Source organism: Sitophilus oryzae, unplaced genomic scaffold (genome assembly GCF_002938485.1).
Source record: "Sitophilus oryzae breed Bouriz unplaced genomic scaffold, Soryzae_2.0 scaffold_1297_pilon_pilon, whole genome shotgun sequence".
Taxonomy (NCBI): Eukaryota; Metazoa; Arthropoda; class Insecta; order Coleoptera; family Curculionidae; genus Sitophilus; species Sitophilus oryzae.
The window spans coordinates 9,387,846-9,404,949 of NW_022145945.1; the positions used below are offsets into that span (position 1 = coordinate 9,387,846).

The 17,104-nt window shown below is 31.2% G+C and overlaps 1 protein-coding gene across 2 annotated transcripts; it reads left to right on the forward strand.

Moving 5' to 3' along the window:
• Positions 1-1,297: 1,297 nt before the first annotated feature.
• LOC115874723 (E3 ubiquitin-protein ligase RFWD3-like) lies at positions 1,298-11,663 on the forward strand. 2 transcript variants are annotated; one of them, XM_030889974.1, is made up of 10 exons: positions 1,298-1,514; positions 1,649-1,741; positions 1,799-2,042; positions 2,095-2,369; positions 2,429-2,757; positions 2,809-2,992; positions 5,202-5,309; positions 5,368-5,513; positions 7,389-7,556; positions 11,370-11,663. In XM_030889974.1, the coding sequence occupies exons 2-10, from the start codon at positions 1,735-1,737 to the stop codon at positions 11,493-11,495; spliced, it is 1,587 nt and encodes a 528-aa protein (XP_030745834.1). In that variant the 5' UTR covers positions 1,298-1,514; positions 1,649-1,734; the 3' UTR covers positions 11,496-11,663. The 2 variants fall into 2 exon arrangements, with proteins under 2 accessions (XP_030745834.1, XP_030745835.1); XM_030889975.1 differs by having other exon boundaries at positions 1,298-1,501.
• Positions 11,664-17,104: the final 5,441 nt, after the last annotated feature.

Sequence of the window (17,104 nt, forward strand, 5' to 3'; positions counted from 1 at the left end):
TATAGCAGCGCCAGATCGCGTACAACGGTCGCGACCCAAAATAATTTGGCGACCTAAAATTTTTACGGGCTTTCCAATCTAAACTTGTTTCATTTATCTATGGATACTCTTTATGGCGAGGCTGTAGGTTTGACCCTTTGTTTGACCCAAGGTTTGACCTAGTTAATTATTTTATGGGTTTGACCAAAGGGTTTAACATATTATATGCGAGCCACAAAAAGTCATTTTTACTCCGAATAAAACAGGCTATTTTTTTCAAACGTCACAAATAATAGTTTAAACAATTTTAAACTTTACAAATAATATGAAAAAATTTAAACTTTATGTTTAAACGTAATACTTGCAGTAATACCTTGTAAGAAATTATATATCGAGGAACTACCTATATGGTTACGCTCATTGAATTTGACACTTTCTGTCAGTTTAATAAAATATATTTTCGTAGTTTTATCAGAGAAGAACAATCGGTTTTATGCTTAGGCGTAAAACTGTTTTACTATTATGCCTAGGCCAAGGCCTAGGCCTTAAAATGACTTTTTCATATTGCCAATCACGTCGTAAAAACTAATACTTTTGTAACATTTGAAAAAAAAATACCCCCGTAGTTTTTTGTCAAAAGGAAGAATTTTTTGAATGGCATGTAATTAATTTTTATGAGAATGACAATTATTCTTCAATAAAATAGAGATACGAATTATAATTAAGGTCCACCTTTTAATAAACAATAATTATAAAATTTGGAAAATTGTGATGTTGTCACAATTTCCTACTATTTTAAGATAATCGTCTTTATACGTTTATAAAATATTGTTTTTTCCAGTAGAGAAATGAATCAAGTCATACTTCACGCATTAAGCAGCTATAGCCTGTTTCTGTTTGGTTTCTGAATATTCTGTTGCTTTCTTTCACAAGTGAAATGGATCAAGTCCATAAAATTTCACGCTGTGCACGATTTTAACACACGTGCTAAAGTTTGGAGCTAAAAAAAATATTTTTTTGATAAAATGGATGACAATGAAACAAAGTCTGAACCATTTGCACCTTATTTGCACTAAGTGAATCAGATATCCACGGCTAGTCTGATAAATCTCCTACTAAATTTTTTGGACTACCCCTGTATATAAGTTTTTGACAAAATGGCGAATGCACATTTAATTAATTTTAAAATAAAAACAATGAAATAAATATAATTTAAAATATCTATCAAAGTATCCAGAGAAATTATCTTAAAGCAGAGTTGTTCTGTTTAATTTTGTGTTATTATAAAAGGCCTTAAATGGGTGTATATCAAGTGTATATTTTTAGCATATTTTTTTAAGTATGCATTTCTCAAATTCTCAAATAGCATAACAGAGCATAATAATAAACATCAACAATGTAAAATCATGTGAAATATATGTCCAATGTCCAACGAGAACAGATCTCACATCTCACAGTCACAGTTGTTATTTTAATTTACAGGTCTATGTATTCCAATGGTGTATTCACAGGGTATTCACAGGTAAATCACAGAGGTAAATTGCTTAGGTAAATTGTATCCTGATCTGTGATTGCATGATACTCTGTGATGATACTGCATTTCCTGTCATTTTATCTGTCTGTCAAAACTAGTTGGATTTTAAAATTTCAAATTTCATTTGTATTATAGGTTATGTCTTATGTTTACGTCCGCATTCCAAAATTAAAGCGGGAGTTTTTTTCCAAAATACTGCACATTTTAAATGATTTGGAATAATGGACGGTACCGTATTAAAAATTCCCTTGAAAGGATCACATTAATCATAGTTTTTCTTTCCAGATAGCTTACCGATACTTAGAACTCCAGAAGATACCATTCCAGAAGACACATATCCTAATTTAACTGAAACCGATTCAAATTCTGATGAATTTCCATTTTTCGAAAATGATCCAGAAGAAAGTTCCTCGAAGCGGTATCATGGTGACGACGACGATGATGGTACAATATGCCCTATTTGTTTAGAAGCTTGGACTAACAGTGGTGCTCATCGAATATGTTCGTTAAAATGTGGCCATCTTTTTGGGTAAAACTGAATTTGTAGCGTTAATCACCCCTACAAATCTTTATACTTTTAGACATAAATGTGTACTGCGTTGGTTAGATTCCCAGTCGAAGAAAACATGCCCAACTTGTAAAATGCCTGTGAAAAGATTAGATATTAGATTTATTTATGCCAAAAAACTTATTGCCATTGACAATATCGAATTAGAAAAGCTGAGACTACAATTAGAGGGAGTTGAGATGGAGAAGAACATGGCTTTACAAAATGTTTCTAAATATGTCAGTAGGGAGCATGTATTACAACAAGAAATTGAACACCTAAAAAGAAGAATACAAGATTTAACTATAGGTTTGCCTAAATTAGAATTTTGAAGACGGTATTATTTATTTGAAAATGTGTATTTTTAGGTAGTAAATCAACAGAATCTTCAAATCATTATACTTTACAGCACTCATTACCTAGGATAAGACTGTACTTAGAAAAGAATATAGAAGTATGCAATAAAGGGGGTTGTAGGGATTGTAGAGGTTTTGATGTGTCAGTGAGGCACGACTTGCTTTTTATCACTGCTCGATCACCCACTGACCTCTTTGGTGGATTTGGACTGAAAAAATTGTCATTGACCACTTTTAAACCTGTTAAGTTTATACCGCTTCATAAGGATTCTATCAGAGACATGTGCTTCCATCCAACTGAAAGTAAAGTACTGACAGTATCTAACGATAAAAAATTTAGAGTAAGTTTTTGTTTAACGACTGACTATTTTATTAGTATTGTAAAATTGTAGATTACAGATGCTCATACTACAATGACAATATTTACCTGTTCCCTTGATTCGGCGCCTTGGGCTTGTGGCTGGAGTCCTAGATATTCTGAAGAATTGTTTATTGGAACACAGAATGGCACCGTGTCGATTTTTGATGTTCGGAATTTGCATGCACCCAAAATGAAGTTGAAAATGGATGTTCCAGGTAAAAAAGGGGTTTAAAAAAATAATATGTGCGTATGGTGGGTCTCAAAAGTGGCTCACCCCTATAATTTTTTTATTTTTTTAGATTAAAAAACGAGATTTGTTATGTTAGTACATGATATGAATTAGGATTGATTAACGTATTCAATTGTTTTGGTCACTTCCTGTTTTACCGGAAATGACTGGAACTTTTGATTTTTAAATAGCACCCTCAGTATTTTGTTACTTTATTCAATAGAAAATGACACTCTGGCTAGAATGACATATCATATGTCAAGTTTTGACATTTTCACATATGGTTTATTTAAAATTGTAAGATGCGGTTCATAACGTCAGTTTGACCCAAAATACCAAGTGAGTGGTACGAAATTATTCATAAAAAAATGCGTTTTCCAAATATGCTAATGAGCCACCTTTGTTCCATTTGAAAAATTGAGATATAATTAAGAATACGATTTGGGCATTTTTGACCAGCCACGGCACTCTAGATTGAAGTTTAAAATACATTTTTGTTTTAAGCGAAAATATCAAAAGTTGACATATGATATGTCATTCTATTCAAAAAATACCGAATACCATTTCCGGTGAAACAGGGAGTGGCCAAAAAGAATTGAATACATCAATCAATCCTAATTTATGTCATATACTAACATACCAAATATTTTTTTTATCTGAAAAAAAAAGTTATAGAGGTGAGCCAAGAACGGTACACTAATTGGATTGCTCATCCTCATAAGACGTTCGCCTCTTCCCCATGTACATATAACTTTATATACTCAGCCTAATCTCTAAAAAGTGAAGCCCAAACAGTGAAAGAGAAATATGGAATTCTGCATAAGTCTATTTCACCTGGATAGTCACTTAATTGTGCATGCCTTACCTGAAGAAGTTTTCATTGGTCCGTATTTTTAAAGGGAAGTGGTTGACTGACATTTCACCTAACCTAGAATTTTATTTATATTTTTATTTTTTATAACACATTATCATGGAGTTGGAAAAATATCAAAAAATAGTTGGAAACAATAAACTAAACAAAATCACTCTTTTACGCGCACAAATAAAAAGTAATCCAAACAGAACTAAAACAACAATCAATCGGAGTTTGGCGCAATCGCAGTTCAATCGATATCCGGGTGAAATAGACTTATGCAGCATTAATATGGAGCTGAGTTATGTTGTATTTTTCTTACGGCACGGAAACAGCACACGGGGTTAAATAGGGAACACTGAGTATACATGTATAGTTGTATGTATATGCTCTTCCCGCGCTTCAGCTGACAATTGTGACGTCATAGTAGTCCTTGTCATAATAGTGTGTATTATCGGTTGCCTATGGTAAACTAATAAAAATAACAGCTGAGAAATTTTGAGATAATTATTTGGTCGATTTTAAATGTAAAAAAGGTGTTTTTAAAGTTTTTCGAGCTATAGAGTTTATAAATACGTTCATTTTGTAGTGTGGATTGCGACTAAGTGCTTACGATATTGTTTATTAATCATTTTAAAGCAAAATATGGAAGTACTCTAAAAGGAATGCCTGCAAAAGGTGATGCTTGGAACTGCTGTTCTTAAAAATGCATTATGCGAATATTTAATACAATTTATACAGTTAATTTTCTATACTGCACCCATATAAGGTGTTTAAATAATTAAACTAAATAATGAATTTTTTGCATATGGCAACCAATAATATACACACTATCATGACAAGGACTACAATGACGTCAAAAAGCGAAGAGTTTTCGCATGCACCTGGCAGACACTTTCGGCTGAATGAGCAGTCCTATTAGGTTAACTGTTCTTGGTGGTGAGCCACTTTTAAAATATTGTTTGATAAAAAAAAAACGGCGTCAAAGACCGCTGGGGAATGACAAACAGTGATAATTTTGGCGAAGTTAATCTCGTCATTTATTGTCAAAACTCGTCAAAAATTAACACTAACATCTTTTTGCAATTATTGTAAAAATATTAAAAAAGAATAGAATGTTTCCAGACACAAATCTATTTCCAAAAAAATACTTTTTCTAGAATTTTGAACTACACCATTTAAAAATCATTGTTACTAAATAGAAAAATAAATTAAAACCTTAAGGCCAACTGATAATAAGCATCATTAAAAAATAAAGAAGAGTATAGGCTATGTAAATGACGTCTAGGTTAATATTTTCAATTTTTAGTATTTCACCTATTTATAATATTTGTAATTACAGGAGATTTTAGTCCAGTGGTATCTCTAGCTGGATTAAAAGATGAATCTGATTCAGACATACTTTTAGTTGCCAAACTTAATTCTCTTTGGGCGTTTCAAATTCATGCAGGTAAACTTTCCTGTATGCCACATTTTATATGATCTGTAACTTATTATTTTTATGTTAGATGGTACATATTCAAGACATCTGCTTCCAGTTGAAGGCCCATTTCTATCTCTGAAATACGAGCAAGACACTAAACAAATTCTAGTTAGTTCGAGACCAAATAATCAAACGCCTTATTCAAGACATTCAGTGTGTTATCTACAGAAAGTAAGTAAAGACTGCCCGGCCATCGTTCACCGTTACGTCATAATTATTTGTCAAATATGAGTTTTAGGGTGTGTCTGAGATCAGTTCATATTGTTTAGATAAGTTTAAGTACGTTCCTATATTATTGATTGAGCGAGTTCCGTTCTTTTTCTGTGTTTATTATTTTTGTCTTGAACTCTTCATCTGTTAAGATTCCTTTAATTCCAATCCTTTGGACTGTTGACATTCCTATTTTTAAAGCATCAGCAACTCGCTATATTATTTAAAAACGCTATCAATTTGTATTTTACCTAGGAATATTACACCTTTGTATTGTACTTACTTCATATACGACGTCAACGGGCAAGAGTGCTCTACCAGCGTCTCTTTCTCGAGAAAAATAATTTATAAGCTTAGCAATGAGCTCTTCTTCATTTTGGTTAAATCTTTGAGGCTTTTTTGCAATAAAAAAAATTGAATTTTGTTTTGCAACTATAATCATTGCCTGGAAACTTATATGGTGAAATTTTGATAAAATAATTTAGTACACACTAAAAACACGGTATGTCGCTAGTGGTAGGAAAAATAATTTTTAGAGGTTACTAGTTTATTTAGTTGCCTGTGATTTGCCTATATATACAGGGTGTTTCCTAATTAATCTAAAAAATATAAAATTGTTAGAAAACGAATTAAGGCGAGCTCTTCTTAAGTATATTTATTTTTTTCTCGACAACCGTTTGATGAACAAGAAAATCTCAAAAGATCAATTTTGTTGAAAAAGATGGCCAGTCAAGAAAAAAATATATTTTCTTTAAAAAGGCAGTGGTGTGCCATTTATGTTAAGCAAAAAAATCGATTTTTTTTAATTTTTAACACCCTGTAGATCAGAAAGGAAGTACTTTAGACCCAATGGTTATATAAAAATTGTTTTAAGAACACATGAGGAATCACACCATAATTTTTTTAGACTAATTCGAAAACACCCTGTATATTGTCAACTTGACAATGACTGCTGATAAATCAAAAAATACCTTTTCAGTGAAAAAAGCCTGATTTTCGCAGGAAAAATTTTGATTTTTATTGAATTTGGGCCTGCCTTTGCAAATACTGGTTTGTTTTTTAATTTTCTATCTATCTAAATTTTAAATATCATAGTCAGAAATAGTTTTATTATTTATTAACTGTAAAAATTGTGTTTTCTTGTTGTGTTGCATCTTGCAAAGAAACTAACAAAACTGCAAAAATGTGCGTGTTTCCAAAAGTCGATAAGGTGTGTATCTTAGATAAAAGATAAATATATGGTATGTATTCGTTGTTTGATTTTTTTTTTCGTTCGCTTTAAAATCTATAAATCTCGGTCTATTCATTAGACAGCCAGTCGACTTACGATCATTTACATGAAACTCTGTAAAATAAATAAAAAAATAAATTGTAAAATATATATATTCTTATGTTTTATTAAAGTTACTATATATCAGTGTAACTTTAAAAATAAATCCTTTGAATTCAAATATAAACATAAAAAACATTTACAGCAGAAAAGGCGAAGGCGCTGGGTTAAACGTAGTCTCCACTAAAAATACGGAGGGCGCTTTAACCCAAAATTTTACTATTACGTTTCATATCTATCTTAATAGTAGATTATTTTCTTTTATTTATGGCTATAATCAAATTTTAATTTTGACATTGATCGATGTCCGTCAATAAAATTATAACCCCAAATCAAATGACAATGACAATTAATAAAAAGAATATGCAGTAATTTATGAAATGCCGTAATTACGTCGCATGAGTTCGACAATATATGATGTAACGTTAAATGATGGCTGAACATTCTATAAAAGTGTAATATAATATAAACTTTGATTGTTGACTTTTTTGACGTTTTGTATTTAGCAACATGATCCTGACGTTATTACAAGCAACATAGTTCACACGTTTAGAAGTGGCAATACCGCCAAACTTTTAGCTAAAACGTCTTGCTTTGTACCAAATAATATCGTTGCCGGTCACCATGAAAGCCGGAAGTCAATATTATTGTATAGTATCAACACTGGCGAGGAGGTATGTATACTTATTTTTTAAGTTAGGTCCCAAAATTACCATGCCTTACAGAAGCGACAGGAGCTATTTTTTGGTAGACCAAATTTTAAATGAGTTTATTTGACATATTGTTAGGATATAATTTTTATAACGACGGTTGTCAAGTTTTGCTGTCATAGTTGATGGTTTAATGTCAGGGATAAACATCTAAAAAGCCATAATCAAATGTAAAAAATAGTTTTTCACGTGTAAAAAAACGTCTTACAAAATGCATTTTTTGCGAATTAGTAAAGCTTCTTTAAACTTACTGTTATTAATAACTGTTGTAAAAATTTCATTTATTTTCTTATTATTAGGTATTTTTTACTGGGAATGAAGAGAAGTACCATTTTTCCCTCTTTGCATTTTTTTACCACTTTTATCTGTATTTTTCATTAAAACGTAAAAAACTTTTATCTCTTTAATCGCGTTTGGATTTTAATGTGTAAATTTAAACATTAAATTTACACGGAATTTGCATCAAAATTTCAAACGGTATAAGTAGGTGCTTCACAACGAAAAATGTTTCTTGCATCTAGGGTTTGCACTTTATTTTTCACAATTAGTTACCCATTTTACTACAACTGTAATAGATTCTTAAACCTGTCTGTCTAACAGAAATGAGCATTATTTATTATCTTCTTATTTTATTTCTCGTACGAACCGGCAACACTGTATGCCGGTTTTTATTTTGTCTCTCTGTCTGTCAACTGGTTGTATATGTTTATCTCTGTTGTATGCATTAAAGTACAGACCATGAAAATAAAGTTAACAGGGTTAGTATAATTTCTCTTTTGCGCGGTATTGCCGGTTTTTCCGTCAAATCAATAATTAAAATATCCAGCACAACAGTTCTATAACTCACGTAATAATCTCTATATCTTTATGGTATGTTTGTCTATACTTTATTTTGAAAAAAATCTAGGTTTTTGGCCACTGGAAGAAAATCAACAAAATAAAAAAGTTTGCAGAAACCACTGCTTTGAATCCAAACGGAAGTCAGCTTGTTAGGGGCTTTTTACTAGTAAAACAAATTTGATTAACCAACAAAAAATACTTAACGTTTCAGAAGGTATGCATAACGTTACAGTCAGAAGCAAAACACAAATAAAAGAAAAAATTGTTTAAAATATTTAAATACAACTGTTCAATTATCGATAAATAAAAAATATATTTGGAATACATGTTTATTATGATTTGACGCACAATAGCCAATGAACACAAGAACACAAACAAAAAATGTGATTTACAAAATACCATGTGAATGTGAGAAATTTATGACAACGGAAGATATACCTCCTGAAACGTTGAGCATTTTGTGCGTGTTGAGCACGCAGTGGTGTTCACAAAAAAAATTATCTTCCTAATCTTAAATCGTACCTACCGCGTACCTATGTAGAAACCGGCAACCCTGCATTTCTTTTTATCTCTGTCTATCAACTTGTTATAACATAAGACAACTACTATATCGTCAGTGAAACGTGATAACCTGCTAACTCCATTTTTTACGTTAATAAGTTTTTTTATACCATTAGAAAGAGAAAAAAATACTCTATAAGTAGGGAAAGCAAACACATTTTTTCCCATTAAAGAAAAATTTTTACTTTAACTCAATAATATCTGCTAACTCCTAGTGATCTGAAATAGCCACCGAAATGCTGCTATCTCCGTAATTTCCGTTACGATCACGCTAGAGCAAACACACAGATTCTTAGTCGCATGTTTTTTTAGTACAGTACGTCGATCCAGGGTCGCACTAGGTAAAAGGGGCCCGGGTGGCAATGTAAGGAGAGGCCCGTGTGTTTTTTTGGCGTATTTTTTCGCCTTACGTTTTGGTCAATTTTTCCCTATTATATACAGGGTGAGTCTTAAATAAGTGCAAATATTTTTAGGGTAGTATATTTCGACCCAAGGAACACAATTACGAGGTTTTTTGCGCGAAATTTTTTTTTCAAAATTTGGATTTTAAAAAAAAATGGATTTTTTTTTAATTTTTAGTTTAAAAACATACTTTGTAATATGGTAACATAGGTAGTAGATTAAATTTACAAGAAAGAAAATCCAATGATTCTCAAAATTATAGCAAAAAATTGGAAATTTTAACAGTGAAATAACTCGGTTGTTTTGGATTTATTTGACAAAACGGTAAAGAAAAAATTTTATGTTTATTTTATCGAGATTTACCAGCCCTGAACATATTTGCACTTATTTAAGACTCACCCTGTATAGAAATCAGGGAACTACCCTAATGCAAGGTAAACCAATGCAATGCAAATTCCATAATGCAATGCAGAAGCAAATATTGTTAAGAATAAATAATGAACTATAAAGGGGGCCCGCGAAGGCTGGGCCCCCCCTAATAGTTATCTATATAATATGGCCAGTCCGACCCTGCGTCGATCCGTTCTGTAAATACGGGGTATCCGTAAAGGGTAAGGGGGAAAACGAAATTCTCTATATACGAGCAATTATCGGCATGCTATAAATAGTTTAAATAACCATTACTTACTTGTGCAAGAATTTCCATAATACCTACAGTTCGTCTGCTGGATCTGTGTCTATGAAAGGAATGCGGACAAAAAACATTTAAATAAACAACAATATATTTTATACGTCGACTTGACGAGTACGTCACCGCAACTCATGTTATTGGCTACTTGCAAATTTGTCGAATTTTTATTGATGGGACGCGTCGTCCAATTTTTTACGAAAAACATGGAGAGAATATCGTTTCCCCTCTCACGGATACCCCGTAGCTACAGAACGGACAGACGTACTGTAATCAGTTTTATTTTTTTCAACGTTTTTTCACGTAAATGATACATAATTTTTATAAAAATTAAAAAAAGAAGGAGAAAAGTAATAAAAATTTAATAAAATCACGCACTGTCTTCCAAGCTCGGTCTACTACCGTTGTATAAAAATTAGGATAAGCATGGAAGGATTCTACCATATCTTCTAAGAATTATAAGTTTAATTTTTATATTCATTAAGTCCAAAATTCTGCTACTTCAGTTCTTTAAAAATGCAAAATTTTTTAAAATTGCCATTAAAAATTTATTCGTTTTTGGACTTGTATGTTTTTCTTCTAGACCGACGATATTATAAATATATGGTTATGAATATCATATTTTTTAAATTTAATTGATTATTTATAAATCTGTTTGGGTAATATTCATTTCCATTTTCAAAATTTCATCTCCATTTCTTATTTCTGCAAGACGAATATCTGCTATCTCCCTATTGTGTCTGAAAAAAATGACGTAACACGAAATATTGAGTTTTATTGTTCCCCAGCAAATAAAATTCTTATCTCTTTATCATATTAACGCATCAAAATACTTCCCACATGTGTACTTTTTTTTTGTACCGTTTTTTTGCTCCCCTGTAAAATTAGGAATAATGGAGTTAGCAGTTTATCACGTTTCACCGACGATATGGTCGATAAAAAATGGGAAAAGTCGTGGATCGTCATTACCAAGCCAACCGGACGCCATTTTTTTTCGATCGTACTCATTAAAATACAGGCCACGGGTTTAGATTGGCCAGGCCAGTAACAAGCAATTTTTCTCAGTGTATTTAAAATCTTTCAATAGAATTCGAGACTCTTATGTCTGAATACAAGTACGTTTGATTGTCATAATATGTGACTGTCGCTTCTGTATAGCTAAACTATTATGTGATCTAACACGTAAACATTGAAAAAGATTTAAAACATATTAACAAAATAATTAACAAGAATAATAGTGTTAATATAGAAATAATAATTTGACTAAAACAAGATTTTTTTGGTAGATTGGATCGTGCCCTACTCATGAAAACTCAGTTCTGGACATTAAAAGTTTTAGTATTCCAAACGGAAAATTCCTGACATATTTGAACGAGAAGAAACTGGAGGTTTTTAAATTTAACACATTTTAAGAGGATTTTTTTACCGCTCTCCATTTGTGATATAGTTTAACTTATTAAGAATTTTACATATGTATATCATATAAGACTATATAGCAGCTAGAGTTAACTTAAAAATAGTGTGTATGTATGTTGTTAAATTTTTATATCTATACCTTTTTAAGAAAGTTTGTTAAACCATATCTCATTTTACTTCTGGAACTATATACTTTTTTTAAATATTTTTTGGAAAAGAAAATGTTTTTACTTTAAGTTGTTTACAGTGATTTTTTTTATTTAACAATATACAGAGTGCTCCGAACTGTATTCCTGAAACTTCGGCAGCATATTGTACTTATAAAAAGAAGTAAAAAAGTTCGTATATATGTATGTCCTAAAATGTCTTCTTTTGGAGATACACGGTGTAGAAGCTTCATTTTTATTGCGATTTTTCCAAATAATTTCTGAAACAACGTCAATATTTGCATGAAAATTGGCGTCTGGGAGTTTTTTGATATGAGAAATTTGATTTTGATGTTTGATGTCAATATGACTCCTATATATAGAGGGCGTCACCTACATAGTTTTAAATGATTTGAAGAGTAATAATTTTTTGTCCGTACCTGTATAAAACTACTGAGTAAAAAAATGTACATTTACGACGTTTTTTACGTAAAATCGGTCTATTGGTAAAAATGCTTCGAAAAAAGCTACGAGTAATTATACAGGGTGATCGAAATTGGTCTGTTTTAACAGAATAAACCTATTTCCTGACTAGATAGAGCCAAACCGACATAGATGTCATGGGCTTGATTTCTAAGACACGTTTAATAGCGTAAACCGCATGTTGCCGACTGAGATACGGGGTCTTTTTGAATTTTTTACCATTTGTTCTTACGGCACTTTTTTAAGCACAATCCAGTGGCGTAGTAAGTTTTTTTCTATACTTGCTCTTTTTGTCAGAAATGATAAAAAATATAATTTTTTAAATGGAAATCATAGTTGGCTATGAACTTAAAAAAATGCTGGCGTTTAACACTTTCCAACGACATAAAGTTATGTCTATTTATTTCTAAGAATGAGAGAAATATCAGTTTTTTAACTTTGTATCAAAGCGGGCCTTGATTTTGTGTTACTTACTAGTTGCCTAATTATTTTTTATCACAATTTATTATTCTATATTATTATTTATCTGCATAATTAAAGACTTTTGAAAAGGTAAATCAACATTATATTAGCATTCTTCATTCATTATCAAATATAATTAAAACGCTAAATTTCTAAGAATGAGAGAAATATCAGTTTTTTATCTTTGTATCAAAGCGGGCCTTGATTTTGTGTTGATCTAGTTGCCTAATTATTTTTTATCGCAATTTATTATTCTATATTATTATTTATCTGCATAATTAAAGACTTTTGAAAAGGTAAATCAACATTATATTAGCATTCGTTATCAAATATAATTAAAACGCCAGGGTTACAGCTGAACTATTAAATGGAGAATTTAGAGATAATTGGATTGAAACAAGGGGCCCCATATCTGAGCCTGCCAGGTCATGTGATTTAACTCTTTTCCACTTTTTTATGGGGGAAATTAAAAGACCTTATGTAAGGGAAGAACCATTGGGACGAGAGAAGAATTGCAGAAGGCTACTAGGCAAGCTTTTGGACTTACTACACTAGTTCGCCTAATAAATCGCTGTAACTCTGTGCGCAAAAGATGTTCATTGTGTATTCAACAAGGAGGTGCTGGGGTTTGAACATCTTTGATGATTTTTTTTTAGAAAACTATTCGTCACTCAAAAAATACGTTTTTTTTTAGTTTTGTTCTTTGTTTATTGTATCGCATTTCAATTGTAACTACTAATACTAATATAGAATGTTAATTTACCCTTTCAAAAGTCTTTAATTATGCAGATAAATAATAATATAAAATATTAAATTGTGATAAAAATAATTAGACAAAAAAAAATAAAGGAAGAAACCCTAATATTTCTTTCATTTTTAGAAATAGATACTCATAACTTTTTATCGTTAGAAAGGGTTAAACGCCACCATTTTTTTAAGTTCATAGCCAATTATGATTTCCATTTAAAAAATTATATTTTTATATTATTTCTTACAAATAGGGCAAACATAGAAAAAAAACTAACTACGCCACTGGATTGTGCTTAAAAAAGTGCCTTATAGAGAGTTATAGGCAATTTTCAAAATGGTAAAAAATTCAAAAAGTATCTCAGTTGGCAGTGAAATATCAATAGGCGGTTTACGTCATTAAACGTACTTCAGAAATCGAACCCATGACATCTGTGTCGGTTTTGCTTTATCTAGTTAGGAAATAGGTTTGCTCTGTTAAAACAGACCAATTTCGACCACCTGGTACTCGAGATATTTGGAATCGAAATTATTAATACCTGTCGTCATTGACATTAACTAAATATGTTGACTAAATAGTTAATAGACTGAAATCATAAATTTGAAATGTTTTTGTGTCAAAAGTTCAACAGAAACTGGTTTATAATCATTGTTTCAAAGAAAAATTTATGATTAACTTAAAATAATAAAAATGTCCCAAGTTTATCATTTCAGTTAAATAACTATCTACTCAACAAGTTTATTTTTTGGCAATAATGACATGTTTTGACTATTTTCATTCTAAATATCTTGCGAACGGTAGTATGTAGCGATATATACCAAGAGACATTTTTACGTGGAAAATTACGGAGGTGTGATGAGTTGTTCACTCAGTAATTTTATACAGGTACGGACGAAAAGTTATTACCCTTCAAAACAGTTAAAATATGTGTAGGTGGCGCCCCCTACAAATAGCAGTCATATTGACATCAAAATCAAATTTCTTAGTCGAAAAACTCCTAGACACCAATTTTCATCCAACTATAGACGTTACTTCAGATAGTATTTGGAAAAAATCGAAATAAAAATGAAACTTCTACACCCTGTATCTCTGAAACTAAGCATTTTAGAACATACATTTATACAAACATTTTTACCTATTTTTATCTGCAGAATATGCTGCCGATGTTTCCGGAATACAGTTCGGTCCACCCTGTATACTTAATAAAATTGAGAGCTATCAATTTGTTATCAGTTTGTTCTACAAATTAGTGTAAAAACATTTTTAAATATGTAATTGAAATAAAATATAACTGATGATTTTGATTTTTAAATAAATAAAAATAATGCGTTTCTTGTCCAAGAAGGATACACCTAAATAAAGGCAATTAAATTAACATATAAGTACTAATAAATAATAACATAAAATATATTTAAATTCTTCACTGCGTTACTATAAGGACTGTTCTTCTGTAGACGTCTTTTAGTATTTCATCCGGTACATTTTTGAAAGATGTGAGTGAGTGCTGAAACCAATTTAGTGTGTAGTGGGCAGCAATGTTATTAAAGTTGGGACAGCATCTATACAGTGGAGCAATATTTACGAAGAGTTTGGAGGCGAAAGGTATATTGATATCTAGTTGCGACTAGTGGAATGTGCCAGTTTATATACCTATTGTAAAATATACAAATATGTGATAATCTAAGAATAGTCTACAATATTTTTTTTTTGTAGAAATTAAGTACAAAATTTTGTAATCAGTATAATGTATATGTTGAATATTTATTCCGGTGTATTTGTTACTTTTTATAAAATAAGATTCCATTCCAAGTAGTAAAGACTGATTAAGACTAGTGAATTTGTCTTCGGGAGTTTTTTATAGTTCATAATTTTGAAATTTGGTATTGTATACCCTATCGGCAAGTGTCTTGGGCCGGTGTTTACAATTATTATAGGAATAAATTGCTATGGCGAACTAGTAAGTTGGAGACGAAAAAATTAACATTACTGTCCGTATTTTGTTTGAAAGTCAATCCACATCTAAATATTCAGAAAAAATACTTCTGAAAAAAAAATGGCAGACTGATTTCAATGTCGTATGAAAGGTTCAAGGGAAAAACATGATAAGTGCCATTTCAGTGATTTTACAGGAGAGCACTGGACGGCTGGTAATTCAATCAGGTTCTTGCCGTGTATTCTATATTTTTACTAGGCATATATCATAGGATTTAACAACTTATTGCCGTGCAGAGTTTATACATTTTGTAAGGACCAGTTAGACCTACTACTATAATATTGTAAAATTCTAAAAGTATGAAATTGGCGCTTATCAAGTTTGGTTTGATTGTACAAACTGATATTTTTTTATATTTTTTAACTATAAACAAGGCTATTACTTTATTTTCTTGTTTTTAAAATTTTAAAAGAATTTGTGCTATTTAAGAAACCTTTGTCCTAAATTAACTGTTTTGTTTTTATTCCTCGTATAATTTGTATTTTAAAACAATAATACCAGTAAATATTTTAAAAGTGTTGCAACCAAATAATAGCAACACAACTATGATGTATATCAAAATACCATTGATTTGTGAGTGTGGAAACGTTCTACTCTTTTTTATCTTTCTATAATTAGTGTTAATTTTTACAAGTTTTGTCAATTTTTAGTAAATGACGTCTAGAGCTTGACCTCCTGATCATACGGTAGATGTATTAATTTTATTCGGCATCGACATGCTCTTCTATAAAATAGTACTTATCGGCTCTGATATTAATTGTTATGTTTATTATAAGTAGCAAGACAGTTAAATTTATACTTGATTAATTAATAATTTGATATATCAATTAACTTCAAATTAAAATGTATTATAGTTATTGTCCATATCGATCTAATATTTTGTTGCGGAATATATATGTTCAATATCTTCGCAGGGTATTTTTGTTAAAAGATGCAAATGACTATAGAAACATCACAAAAAATATAACTAATACATTCAGCAATGTTATACTAAATAATAAAATAACATATTTAAACTTCAATAATTGCTAATATAGAAATATTAAAGAAACTTCAAATCAACTTCAGAAGTAAGAACAGTAAGGGATAGCATCACTACTTATTTAGGAGAGTTTGATTTCGATCGCTAGAAAGTATCAAAAGTCTTTCGCACGTAACAAAAAATATGTTTTTAATTATTATTACCGAGTCCCGAAAGTACCGAAAGAACCGGGAATTAATAACTTCAAATCCCGGTTCTTTGATATCTCAAAAGAACCGGGGATTCCCGGTACTTTCGACATAGGAATTTCTCGGTTCTGAACCCTAGTCGATAGATTGGACCGAGGCCAACTTGACCGTATACGGCACGTAGTCACTGTGCCGCACGTAGCATTTGCTGTCCTCCATTCGCGAACTTCGAGTTCCGGGCTTTACACCCTGGGGCTACTCGAGAACGGTTCTGAAAGGAGCGGTGCGCGATAGCCTGGTGCCTCCATATGGCGCAGAACAGTTCTGGAACTTTATGACTCAATTGAATGGAGTGAGAGTATCGCGTTCTTGAACAGTTCAGAGCTGCTCAACTGCGTGAAAGGAGGACAGGAATTAATGCGCGTGCTGCCCAACTTCATCAGTTGTCGCCATAGGTTGTCGTGCACCATTGACAATGAACTAGTGCAGTTTTTTCCTACACGTGGTTAGTTCTAGATCCTTTTAGGGGCAAAAATTAATTTACCAATAGCATTCGCTATAAGTAAATTATGGTTTAAGAGGTTAGCAGGTCTTACTGAATTT